This window comes from Eutrigla gurnardus, assembly GCF_963514095.1.
Source record: "Eutrigla gurnardus genome assembly, chromosome: 3".
In the NCBI taxonomy this organism is placed as follows: Eukaryota; Metazoa; Chordata; class Actinopteri; order Perciformes; family Triglidae; genus Eutrigla; species Eutrigla gurnardus.
Genome location: NC_139917.1, coordinates 6,628,026 through 6,640,098, shown reverse-complemented (window position 1 = coordinate 6,640,098; position 12,073 = coordinate 6,628,026). Strand labels below are relative to the sequence as shown.

The following is a 12,073-nucleotide window of genomic DNA, read 5'->3' as shown; positions in this document are numbered from 1 at the left end:
TATATATATAATATTTAAAAACAATTGAGATAAATGGATTATGTCACTCACATTTTCAATCTTCTACTTGGGGGATAACAAACATGTTGGAACTACAGTTCCCATGATACTGGATGTAAACAAGAAGTATTATCTTAGAAAGCTTTATCGTAGGCAACTCTAGGTGTTCCAAGACGTTTCGCCTCTCAACCAAGAGGCCTCTTCAGTTCCAGACAAACCAGCTGCCTACCAGCTTTCAAAGATGACCACGACCTGGATGAGAACCTTCACAGAGAGAAGTATGATGTTGCCATGGATCCACTGAGTTATGCTCAGTTCTCCAACTTAACAACTCCAACTTTCAGTAAACAAGACTATCCATGAACTTCTTATGCTGCACTGTATTTTCTATTCCTTGATATTATTAATTTTGCCTTTATTTTCTTTTAATTCTTCTATTTTTTTCACTTTATTGTATGACATGTTATGATGTGAAGCACTTTGAGCCTGCCTTGTGTATGAAATGTGCTCTACAAATAAAGTTGCCTTGCCTTGCCTTAAGCCCTGCTGATTTAGCAGACATTTGGGCAGATTGACATCATTACAAGCATGCTGAATTAGCATTAGCAGCTCTGTTTAAGTAGCTCTGAAGTGAATCACTTTGATCCTGAAGATTTGATTCTGTGAGTTTAAATCAGACATACAAACATTTCTTTGTGATGGACGTTACATTATATCTCAACTATGTTTTCAGTGTGTGGGTGTTCACATTTGAGTCCTGAAGGAAGAGGGTGATTTTTGACTAAATGAATGATTGATAGGTTGGATTTAGACTGATGTGTACTGCTACTTTCTAATAACTTCATTCCTGAGATCTTATTTTTATGAACAGTGTAAATATTGGCCTTGGATATTGGTCTAGTTACTTATTTATTACCTGTGTTTCTGGTATGATGGGGCCATCCTCAGTTGAACTTCTGTAAAACGTAGAAAGAGGGGATGCCACAATGACAGGACTGGGTCTGATGAATCCACTCAGGTCACAGCTGGGGATGTCATTCTCCTCCTGAAACACGTGTCCCAGTTACTCATTTGGTTTACATGGGACATCAACTCAATGACTGAAACAATAAGTCACTTAGTCACTTCCTTAATCAGTATCATACAATAATTATTTCATTAATAAATTAGCTGTGATTAGTCAACAAGAATACGTGAAAGAGGAAATGGTGTTAAAAGTCACTGGAACATATAAAGGGACGTTTCTGTCAAATATCTGGATTGCTCACCTTCTTCATGACCAGCGTGTCCATCACATAGAAGACGTTCCATGGCACCCACACAGTCCTGTACTGAGTGAGGAATGGAGCGCGCTCAAAACCCAGCGTGAGGGAAGCGCCGCCATTGGCCAGGAGATCGAACCTGCAGCACATGAACATAAACTGTATACATGAGACTTGTAACTGTATACAGTCATTTCTTCTGGTTTTGTATGTAGAACACTGTATATGCAACTTTGTGTTGGTTTGGATGAACACTGTGTACATGACAGTATTCTATGGAGCTAGAACAGTCTCATAATTCACAAATGCACACAGAAATTCATAAATGCACACAGAAATTCACAAATGCACAAAAAAGATTTACAAATGTATTTGGGGATTTGTATATACATGTGACTCAAAACACAAATACATTTTCAATGCACACACAAATATGTTTCATTTCATATGTAAGTAAAAAATATTCACATATAAAAAACAAGATTCATAAACATATTTCCAATGCACACACAAATCTAAAAAAAAATCACAAATACATGAATGTTAAAGTATTTGCAATCTTCATCAAATACGCATTTGGGGCTTGTTACATTCATATATGAACTGTTGGACCTGTATTTACAAAGTGCTTTTCATTTGTAAACCTCCCTGCATTTGTGTGTGAAGCTTTTGAGACTCCCCTGACGTGACTCTGATCCACAAATGCGTTTTTTCTAATAGGAGGTTGTCTGTAGCCAATCAGATGTCTCCCTCCTTTACAGCCAATCACATGAGTGTCTCCCCCAAAAGTCTAAAACACAACTCCGCCCGCACCGGTTCATCTTCCCCAGAATGAGGGAATAAATTACTTCCATAAAATGCTTCTTTATAAAAGAAAAATAGATAGGTTAATTGGTGACTCTAAATTGCCTGTAGGTGTGAATGTGAGCGTGAATGGTTGTTTGTCTCTACATGTTGGCCCTGCGATAGACTGGTGTCCTGTCCAGGGTGTACCCTGCCTTCACCCAATGACAGCTGGGATCGGCTCCAGCCCCCCCGTGACCCTCAATACAGGATAAGCGGTAGAAAATGGATGGATGGATGGATAAAAGAAAAATAGATATTTATATAACTGTACACCTAATCTATACAGCATAAAGACAGGGAGCACAGGAAGAAGGGAAATTATCTCCAGAAATAAGGTCGATTCTGGCTCTAGCACCCATATCCCTCCAACGCAACGCACTCACGTGATTGGCTGTAAAGGAGGGAGACATCTGATTGGCTACAGACAACCTCCTCTTAGAAAAAACGCATTTGTGGATCAGAGTCACGTCAGGGGAGTCTCAAAAGTTTCACACACAAATGCAGGGAGGTTTACAAATTAAAAGCACTTTGTAAATACAGGTCCAACAGTTCATATATGAATGTAACAAGCCCCAAATGCGTATTTGATGAAGATTGCAAATACTTTAACATTCATGTATTTGTGATTTTTTTTTAGATTTGTGTGTGCATTGGAAATATGTTTATGAATCTTGTTTTTTATATGTGAATATTTTTTACTTACATATGAAATGAAACATATTTGTGTGTGCATTGAAAATGTATTTGTGTTTTGAGTCACATGTATATACAAATCCCCAAATACATTTGTAAATCTTTTTTGTGCATTTGTGAATTTCTGTGTGCATTTGTGAATTATGAGACTGTTCTAGCTCCATAGTATTCTTGTGGGGAAAATAAAATATATAAAAACAATATTCTAAAATATTTTACAACACATTTATGTATGTACTGTCTGTAGTGAGTGTAACACTGAACAAAGGCCTAAGTCATTATGGTAAATGGAGAAGAAGTGTTCATCGTGTTTTACATTGAGCACATCAGTGTTCAACTGCTTCTTATAAATGTCTATTCATATGATGGTTTGTGTGTGTCATTTGAAAACAAAATACCATTTTGAGAAGAAATAACATTGTTTTGAATGTAAAGTTTCATTTTGCAGGAGAATTGAGGGGTTTTGCCCATTGTGTGTGTGTTTTTTGATTTGTGTGTAGAGTTCTGAGAGTACGAGGCATGCGTTCAGAAAATGTGTGTAAACAATCGAGAAAAACTGTATCACAGCAGTGTGAAACTGGCTGCAATAGTGTCTGATCATTGAGGACTGTGTTGGTTAAATGAAAACTAATAGCATTTTCAAAAATATGTGTATATGTTTTGACTAAAGTGTGTAGGTTTTGACTGAAGTGTGTATGTTTTGACTGAAGTGTGTATTTTTTGAATGAAGTGTGTATGTTTTGACTGAAGTGTGTCATTTTGCAAACAATCTAGGAATTATGCAAATTGAGTTTGGTGTTTGGATAATTGTGATTATATTTTGAAAAAAAGAACCCGGTTTTCAAAATTGCATGTAAGCAATTGCAAAAAACTGTAGTAGTTGTCCCAATAACAGAATCCAATGCATTGTTCTGAACATTGTATTAAAAACCTTTGTATTAGACCTCACAATGAAACCTTTTTTATACCGGATTCGTGTGTAAAATAGTGAAAAAACACGATGAGGGATTAAAAAGAATGTGCCTCACCTTTTTAGCATACCTCCCAAACTAGTGTGCACTACTATTGGCCTTCTCACTATGCACGTATGTCCTCTGCTTCTTTATCTATCCTTATTAAGTGTGTGTGTATGGGGGAACATTTTGGAGATGCACAACAAATCTCATTATTCAATACGCAATGACATTAAAGGCATTCTGTTCTATTGTAACATAGAAAGCTAACATTGCTGCGATGCTATCATGCATTCTCCAACAGTGAGACATCTCTATGAAACATGGTCTCTCGAAAGGCTCAACGGACACTTTCCCAGGTCTGGTTCATGGATTTACCTTGTTTAGAAGCTTGGCCCTTATCGTTGTGGATTCGGGGTATCCGTTTCTTGATATTTTTATACTTGCACCTTTATTGATATATTTATGCTCTTTATATTTGCACTCTCTCGTACTTTGAACAGCAGCTCCTGCACAACAATTTCCATTGGGATGAATAAAGGTCGAGGTTATCTTTCTCTAAGGTTATTGAGTGTGGGTGAACCAGGCTTTCCATGTCTTTTGTTCTCTGTGTGTTTCTGTGAATGTGTGTGTGTGTGTGTGTGTGTGTGTGTGTGTGTGTGCTGGAGTGTGTGTTCTGCAGGGACTGATGCATCCTTTTGAATCCAATGCATTTCCAATGCAAGACTGTTCCATTTCAAGTCGTGCACACATCCACATTGAGATTGAAGATGGAGCCTGAAGTGGACGGGGAGGCAGATCAGATGACACGTTGCATGATCTGAGTGCTCTCCTTTGTTATGCTAAACTGTTTTTTCAAGTGTTTTATTTTATTTGTTAAGTGATATATATATATATATATTTTTTTTTTTCCACTATTTATATATATATATATATATATATATATATATATATATATATATATATATATATATATATATATAACCCCCAGGCACGTTCAAGTGGAGATAAAAACTACCCCATTTATAGACCTGCTACGAGAATCGGTTCCTGTGTTCTCTGTTGTCTGAGTAGATTCATGCTCACATGTTACACAGTGGACATGAGAAGTCTGTGCATACATTACAGTAAATGCTACATATTTTCAATCAGGCCACTGTGATATGTGTGGTATAATTTGTCAGCACATAATGTCGTACAGCTCTACATCATCAGGAGCCCTGTTAGTCTCTGTAGTAGGTTAATGAGAATATCTGTTTTAATTAATTATGCGTATTAAGTATCTTTATGGGATTAAGTATGGGTAAGGTGAGACGATTTTGGTTAACAAGGCAAACTACATTTAAAACAGAAGCTTACAAATATCACGTGAATAATAAATAAATACACACATGCCATCCGTGCGTGTTACAGTGTATCCATGTTCCGCGTAGTGGACGAACGTCACGTTGACTCCAATCAGAGGTGTTCCGTCAGCTGTCAAGACCTGGCCTCGGATTATGGACACCAAGCTGGAGAGAGAGAGAGAGAGAGAGAGAGAGAGAGAGAGAGAGAGAGAGAGATTTTATTCATTAAAATGGCACGATGCATCATTTACAATAGAAGTTACATTTGATACCTGTGTTGGGGAAAATAGAGCTTCTCTTATTGAACGCCATGTAGAGCTGCAGCCCTCTGCAGGGTCTGTGGTGCTTCAGATGTAACATCATGCAAGACAATAATATGATAATATGATATATAATAATATATGTACCCGCTGTTATTACACTCACACACATGCACACACACACACACACCTACAAACCCAAACACACAGACACACACCTACACGCACGCATACACACACACACATACCTACACACACACACACCTACACAAACACACACACACACCTACACACACACACACACACCTACAAACCCAAACACACACACACACCTACACGCATGCATACACACACTCACACATACCTACACACACCTACACACACACACACACACACACACACACACACACACACACACACACACACACACACACACACACACACTGCTGCCGTTGTTATCATCACTGTTCCTCCCTGCGAGGGGAATTGCAGAGTGCAGCGAGGCATCACTTGAAACAACAACTGTGCTGGTAGCGGCTGAGCTCTGGGAGTGGGAGCACTGGAACGGGACACTGATGCTACTACAATACACCTGCACATCCTCATTACACTCAGCTGCATATCTGAACACCACAGCATGGCGTTCGGGAGCCACATTCTAGTGAACTTAATGTCTCCGAGTAAAATCCAGAATATCATTTAAAATCCTTCTCCTCACTTACAAGGCTCTTCATGGTCAGGCACCATCATATCTTAGAGAGCTCATTAAACCCTACTGTCCTCCTAGAGCACTACGCTCTCAGAATAAAGGCTTACTACCAAAATTAGAGCAGGGGCCAGAGCTTTCAGCCATCAAGCTCCTCTTCTGTGGAACCATCTTGGTCCTGGTTTCAGGAGACAGACACTGTTCCCACATTTAAGAATAGGCTTAAAACGTTCCTCACTGACAACACTTATAGTAAGGGCTGGCTCAGGTTTGCCTTGAACCAGCTCTTAGTTAGTTATGCTGCTGTAGGAATAGACTGCTGGGGGATATATAATGACACAATTTTTCATATATATTTACGAATGGTGATTAATCGTGATTAGTCCACAGCTACCTCTGATTAAAATGTTTAATCAATTGACGCTCTAATTTTAATACATACAATACCTAACAACAGCTATTTTGGTGGATACCGTCATGACACATATTTTTTTTAATTATTTTTCTGTGATTCTGTTCTCATTCAGGCCCCCTCGCTTGGGTTTTTTCCATTTAAAAGACACACATGCTGCTTTGATAATGGTAACAAATATCATCATTCATAACTATAACATACTGGTTTTTGTGTTAGTCTAATGAGATCATTAGGTGATCTCATGGTTCTAGCTAGTGTTAGTGTTGAGAATAGCTTGAAGTCTGACCAGTTCATAAAAGTCCAATTATTCTGCACCCATGAGAAAGAAACCTCCTCAAAACGTTATTTAGTTCATCATCGAACCGCGAAACACCAACATAATGAAAAAAGAGGCTAATGAAATGAAATCAGGCAGCATTTATTGCAGGTTTTACAGCCTGTGGAGCAAAGTATTCCCCAAACACAATGGAATTATTTCTCTGGGCAGGGATATAATATAACAATAATGGTTAGAACATAATCAAAATATATTGAGTAGCTCTGGTCAAGTAGGAACTCTAATCACATTAGTTACAGACACACATAACTTTTCAAGCTGACCGGACTCTGCCTCATTAATCAGGCTAACCATACAAGCAGCAGCAATGCTGGCTGGCTGAATGAAAGTTCATTATTCCTCCTTTTTGGTTCCAAATGAACCTGCAAGCTGATCGATCCAGATCAGTCCCACTGTTTTCACTTCATCATCCCACAGAAGTCACACCAACGCACTGGTGTCTTTCCCCTTTCAGCTGGTTTCATGTCAGTGGTATAACTAGTTCATACTCCGCTACAGGAATGCTGGAGGACAAAACACGACAGTTGACTTTTTCTCTCATTTGCCATGTGTGTTTTTGAATGATTGTAAATTCAACTGTTTTCCAGGACGTGTGGGAACCATGACGACGTTGACTGTGTGATCTGTGTGGCTCCCAAACCAGCAGCAGGCAGCATGGGTTGAAATCACAGAAGCTTCCTCCTTCTGTCTAATAACAATGCTGCTCACTGTGCACCACACACGCCAGACGTGTTCCAACAGTGCAGAAGCTCGTACTAGATGACTGCAGTGTGAACAGGAAACTAGGGATTTAACAGGTATTATCGACCAGCCTGAAACATCACAGAAAGAAATCCAGCACACCTGTTTGTGAATTATTTTTCTTTTTTTTTGGAGCTGTCTCACATTAAAGCAAGTGCTTCTTCCTGCAGCTTCAGTGCCAAACCACCATCCAGCTTCTCAAAATGCAGGTCCAGATCGCTCCAGCTAATAGCTAATTAGGACGTCTGAGCTAACGGAGAAGAATCCGTGAGTATATTTGTGGAACAAGGCAGTTGATGGCAAAAGAAAAATGCAGAGCTCTTTATAAGCTGCATTAGGATCGTTTTCTATGCGTGCATGTGCATTGGACTGATTATGTCGCTCACAAACCCATCTGTGTCTTCACTCCCGCAGAGCCGTGCACACTATTTACACTGTTCACCACTGTGTATGTTTGTCGCTGAGATTAAAACATCATTTCTCTGTCTTCTGAAGTGCCATCTATAAACACCCTTCAACCACCCACACACACACACACACACACACACACACACACACACGCACACACAACTGTTTTGAGGTCTAATAAAACATTTTTTATTATAAGGTTGCAGGCCCATTCCATTATGGAAATACAGGACATTTTTATTACAGGGTTGTGGCCTTCTGCTCGTATGAAACATTCAGGCTAGCATAAAAAATGTGACAAAAGACAAATGGCTGAAGAATATTGCCGCCATGTTTCTTCCCTGACAGTCGCTCTGCCTTTCGCTCTCTATATTTTGCAGACAGCCGCCCTCTCTTTCTCTCTTATCATATTTAATGAATGCAATGTTGAGGCAGACGTGGGCAGAAATGGATTCAGACCTGTATTGTGATCGCTGTCTCACGCTCACTTTTTCTGCTCTGTTCATGAGGACAGAAAGCAGTTACCTGCTCAGATTATGGTAAATAAAGGGAGGAGAGCTATCACCATCATGCACAAGAGTTATAAGTCAATCACCACTTTAAAAAAAACTCTCAAAATGATTCATGATCCCACTATGATGAAAAACAACATGTTTATGGCAGTAAACACCTTCTTGAGAAACAGCCTTTCAGTACATAACAGATGCCTCAAACTGCTCAAAGCTCTTTCATACTGCGAAAATATTGCCATGATAACAACAAAGTGTATCTTCTTTTTGGACCTGATGGTCATTATTGCTTTTCACTCACAATCTTAATCCTTTGCTTACTGAACTTAAATTAAGAACAACCATCCAATCCAGTTATAAAAACCAAAATCTGTGCAGGGCGTCACAGTTGCCATGGGCTACCATTTTGAGAAATTGGCAAACAATTCTTGGCCTTTAACATATAAAACAGAGAGAGCAAATAGCTGAATAAAAAAATAAAAAAAATACATGTTTTATATTTCCTGCATTATTAAGTTACGTTGAAATGGCATCCATTTCATTTTTGCCAACCAGAAGCTGATGCCTGGTTGTCACCCTGGCAACCGATTTTAAAATGTGACTGTTGAACCTGCTGTGAAAGCTGAAGGGTTGTCCACTGTGTTGAAATTAGCTCTGCAAAGCAGATGTGGAACACAAACATGTGCTTTCATCTCAAGGTGTGAGATGCATGATTACGCTCTATATGTTAACAGCCTGATGCTACTGTATGCAGAATAAAGGAAAAGCCCAGAGAGACACGTTACCTTTTATTGAAGGGACTGTCTCCGGTGATGACGTGGGTGGTTTCAGGACCGACTAAGAAGTGAATGCGCTGGTAGAAAGACCGGGCAGCCTGAGGAAGATAAAGGGAAATCATCAGACATCTCTGGTGTCTTTTGCTACACTGAAACATTGTGGGAATTTCTAACAGTTCCCTTCATATTTTGACTGAATTTGGGATTGGAGCTCCTTCCTTACTTGCTGAGGAGCCAATGAGGATGGAGACTGACTGAGCACCTCCCCCGGGTCAGGTGACCCTTGGCAGTATAACTGGTTCTGACAGGAGGGCTGCAGACAGCAGTCTGGATCCATGCAGTCAGCCAAGCCATCTGAAACAAACACGCACATTACAAGTCATTACAAACCTGAGAAGGAAGGATGGGACCTGAAACAGAAGGCTGAAGTAAGAAGGGTTGATGGAGAGATGAAAAGTTACAGGTGGATGAAAAGGGATGAAATTGACTGAACGTGTTCTAGTGTGTATTTAAGCTTTAATTAAGACGGAGGTTGATGGATGGAGAGCGTGGCCACATATACCATCTAGACACTGCGTTGTCTCAACAAGGTCAAATATGCATGGGCTTCAGAATAAAATAAATACAAATTTAAGGCAGACATGGTGAGAAAGTGATGAAAGGAGAAAAGAGGGTGATGAAATATAATTGTATGAAAGAGAATCAACTCGAGACAGTGCAGTTTCTAATTAGGGAGAAATGGAGACATTGATGAATGTAGGAAAAATGGAGTGATGCAGTACAAAAAGTGTGTAAGCAGTATGTGTTTATTAGGTGCTGCCAAGGGAAATGGCCAAGGCTGCAATGGTAAGAAGCAGTCATAGAAGGATGGAGAGAGAGATTGGGAGGGAAGGAAAGAAGGAGACATGTAAGGTAATACAATGTGGGCAGTCATTTGTCTCTGTTAGTTTATAAGAGCCAGTTGTACATCTGGCAAACAGACACCTGGGACTGCCATTATACACACACACACACACACACACACACACACACGCTTCTCACACTTCTTTCTCATCTTGTTTCCTATCCATCTTTCAATTAACGCGCTGCTCTCATCTTGGATATTTTGCAACCAGAGAAGGAAGTGACCATATTTGGACTGCGGAGGAGCAACAGGTGGATCTGATAAACCAAAGCAGCAGAGCGGCACCCTGAGCAGCAACTTACTGAACGTGATCCATGTGGATTCTGGTGTGAAGCTGCTAACAAGGTCGACTTTACAGCTAAGTGTTAACGTGGCCTTAGGAGCTAACTGTATTGGTAGCGTGGTAGCGACAGTAGTGATGCTGCAGTATGTACCTGTCAATCAGCAGGTAGCCCCACCCCTAAAGCATCCCCTGCTTTCTGGTCTGTCAAAGAGGAGTCGCCCCCTGCTGGCCATCAGATAGAATGCAGGTTTGGACACTTCAGCTTTGTCTTCACTTTTCCTAACCGGTGGCTGGGTAAAACTGCTGATAGCTGATGTTTGTGCTGTTCAAGGTAAGGTACTACATTTTGAAAATGTTTTGTTGTATTTGTTGATCATTAGAAGCGACTCCCAGAAGAGATGGGCTGTCAGGGCTGCAGATTTGGCGATTTGTCACTAAATGCATTGACTTTTGGATTTAGTGTTGCTTATTTCATTGGATAGGAGTTGGCATCACTGGGCTGGGTTTGTTAGTTGGATCAATTTTATTATGCTATCTAACGTACTCGGGCTGGTTTCGCCAACGTTGCCGACCCCAGCTTTAGTTCATATATTTTTCTTTAACTAGTTCCATGATATTTTCTCAAGGTTTCAGTTTTCCCTGAATTTCTGTCAGCAGAGTTCCATTCTTGTTTCTAGTAAGAAACTTCGCTATTCGAGACATTTCCATTTCTCTACAGCTTCTGTTTAAAAAATGCTTCCAGTGCCTTTTGAACACTACAGCTCATTTACTACACATGAAAGAGCCAATCCTCTGGTGTTCAGCAGTCTTTCCACTCCACTGCCACATCAAGGTGGATACTACATGTTGTGCATTCTCTTGGCAGCCGTGGAGTTGCATTTAGTACATACAGTAATAGAACAGCCACTGCAGGCACATCAATAGTACACATCAATGTGCAGCTCTCAGCAGGTGGCAACAGATTTACCAGTTTATCATTTAGATTCATGCTTTTCATTCCTTTTAGGTAATCCAAAGTAGAGCCCCATTCATACTGGATTGTTGGAACTGAAAGTCAGGTGATAAACCTGCTTTAATGTGTCTTTTATGTGTTATTTTGAGAAGAATCCCTTGAATTTGGCTAGCACCGGATCTGTATTTGAAAAATAACACCTTAGATTTAAATCTAAGATATGCTTGTTTTTTTTTTTTTTACACATCATACATCTAGATACTAGAGGTAGGCAGGCCGAGGTCGTTAAAGGGGCCTGAACTAGTTATGTGAATGACACGTTTTTAACCTCACTGTGCTCGGGGAAGTTTACTGGAAGTGATGTAATGCAGTCTCGGTGTGTTTCATGTGGAGTGAGCACTGTGCCAGACTCCATTTAGAAAATAGCCTTTTATATGCTAGATTGCTCAGCAGATCGTCATCAACCAGCATTAAAAGTGACGTATCTCCTTTTTGAATCAGTTGTCACGGTTTCTCCCTCAGTTTGCCTGCTCCTCCTGTGTGTGTGTGTGTGTCTTTGTGTGTGGTTGTCTGTCTGTCTCTGTTTGTGTGTGTGTGTGTGTGTGTGTGTGTGTGTGTGTGCATGCGTGTGTGTGTGTGTGTATGTGTGTGTATGTCTTTGTTGTGTTTGGCTGTGTGTGTG

At 40.1% G+C, this 12,073-nt stretch overlaps 1 protein-coding gene across 7 annotated transcripts in view; it reads right to left on the bottom strand.

Annotated features, from left to right (window-relative positions):
* LOC311010747 (teneurin-3) overlaps positions 1–12,073 on the bottom strand; it is a 317,927-nt gene that overhangs the window by 72,087 nt on the left and 233,767 nt on the right. For all 7 annotated transcript variants that reach the window (XM_084005346.1, XM_084005347.1, XM_084005350.1 and 4 more), the window contains 5 exons: positions 9,476–9,606; positions 9,262–9,350; positions 5,146–5,265; positions 1,269–1,401; positions 917–1,045 (listed from right to left, as the gene is read on the bottom strand). In XM_084005346.1, coding sequence (XP_083861472.1) covers positions 917–1,045; positions 1,269–1,401; positions 5,146–5,265; positions 9,262–9,350; positions 9,476–9,606 — 602 coding nt within the window. The remainder of the gene's footprint in view (positions 1–916; positions 1,046–1,268; positions 1,402–5,145; positions 5,266–9,261; positions 9,351–9,475; positions 9,607–12,073) is intronic.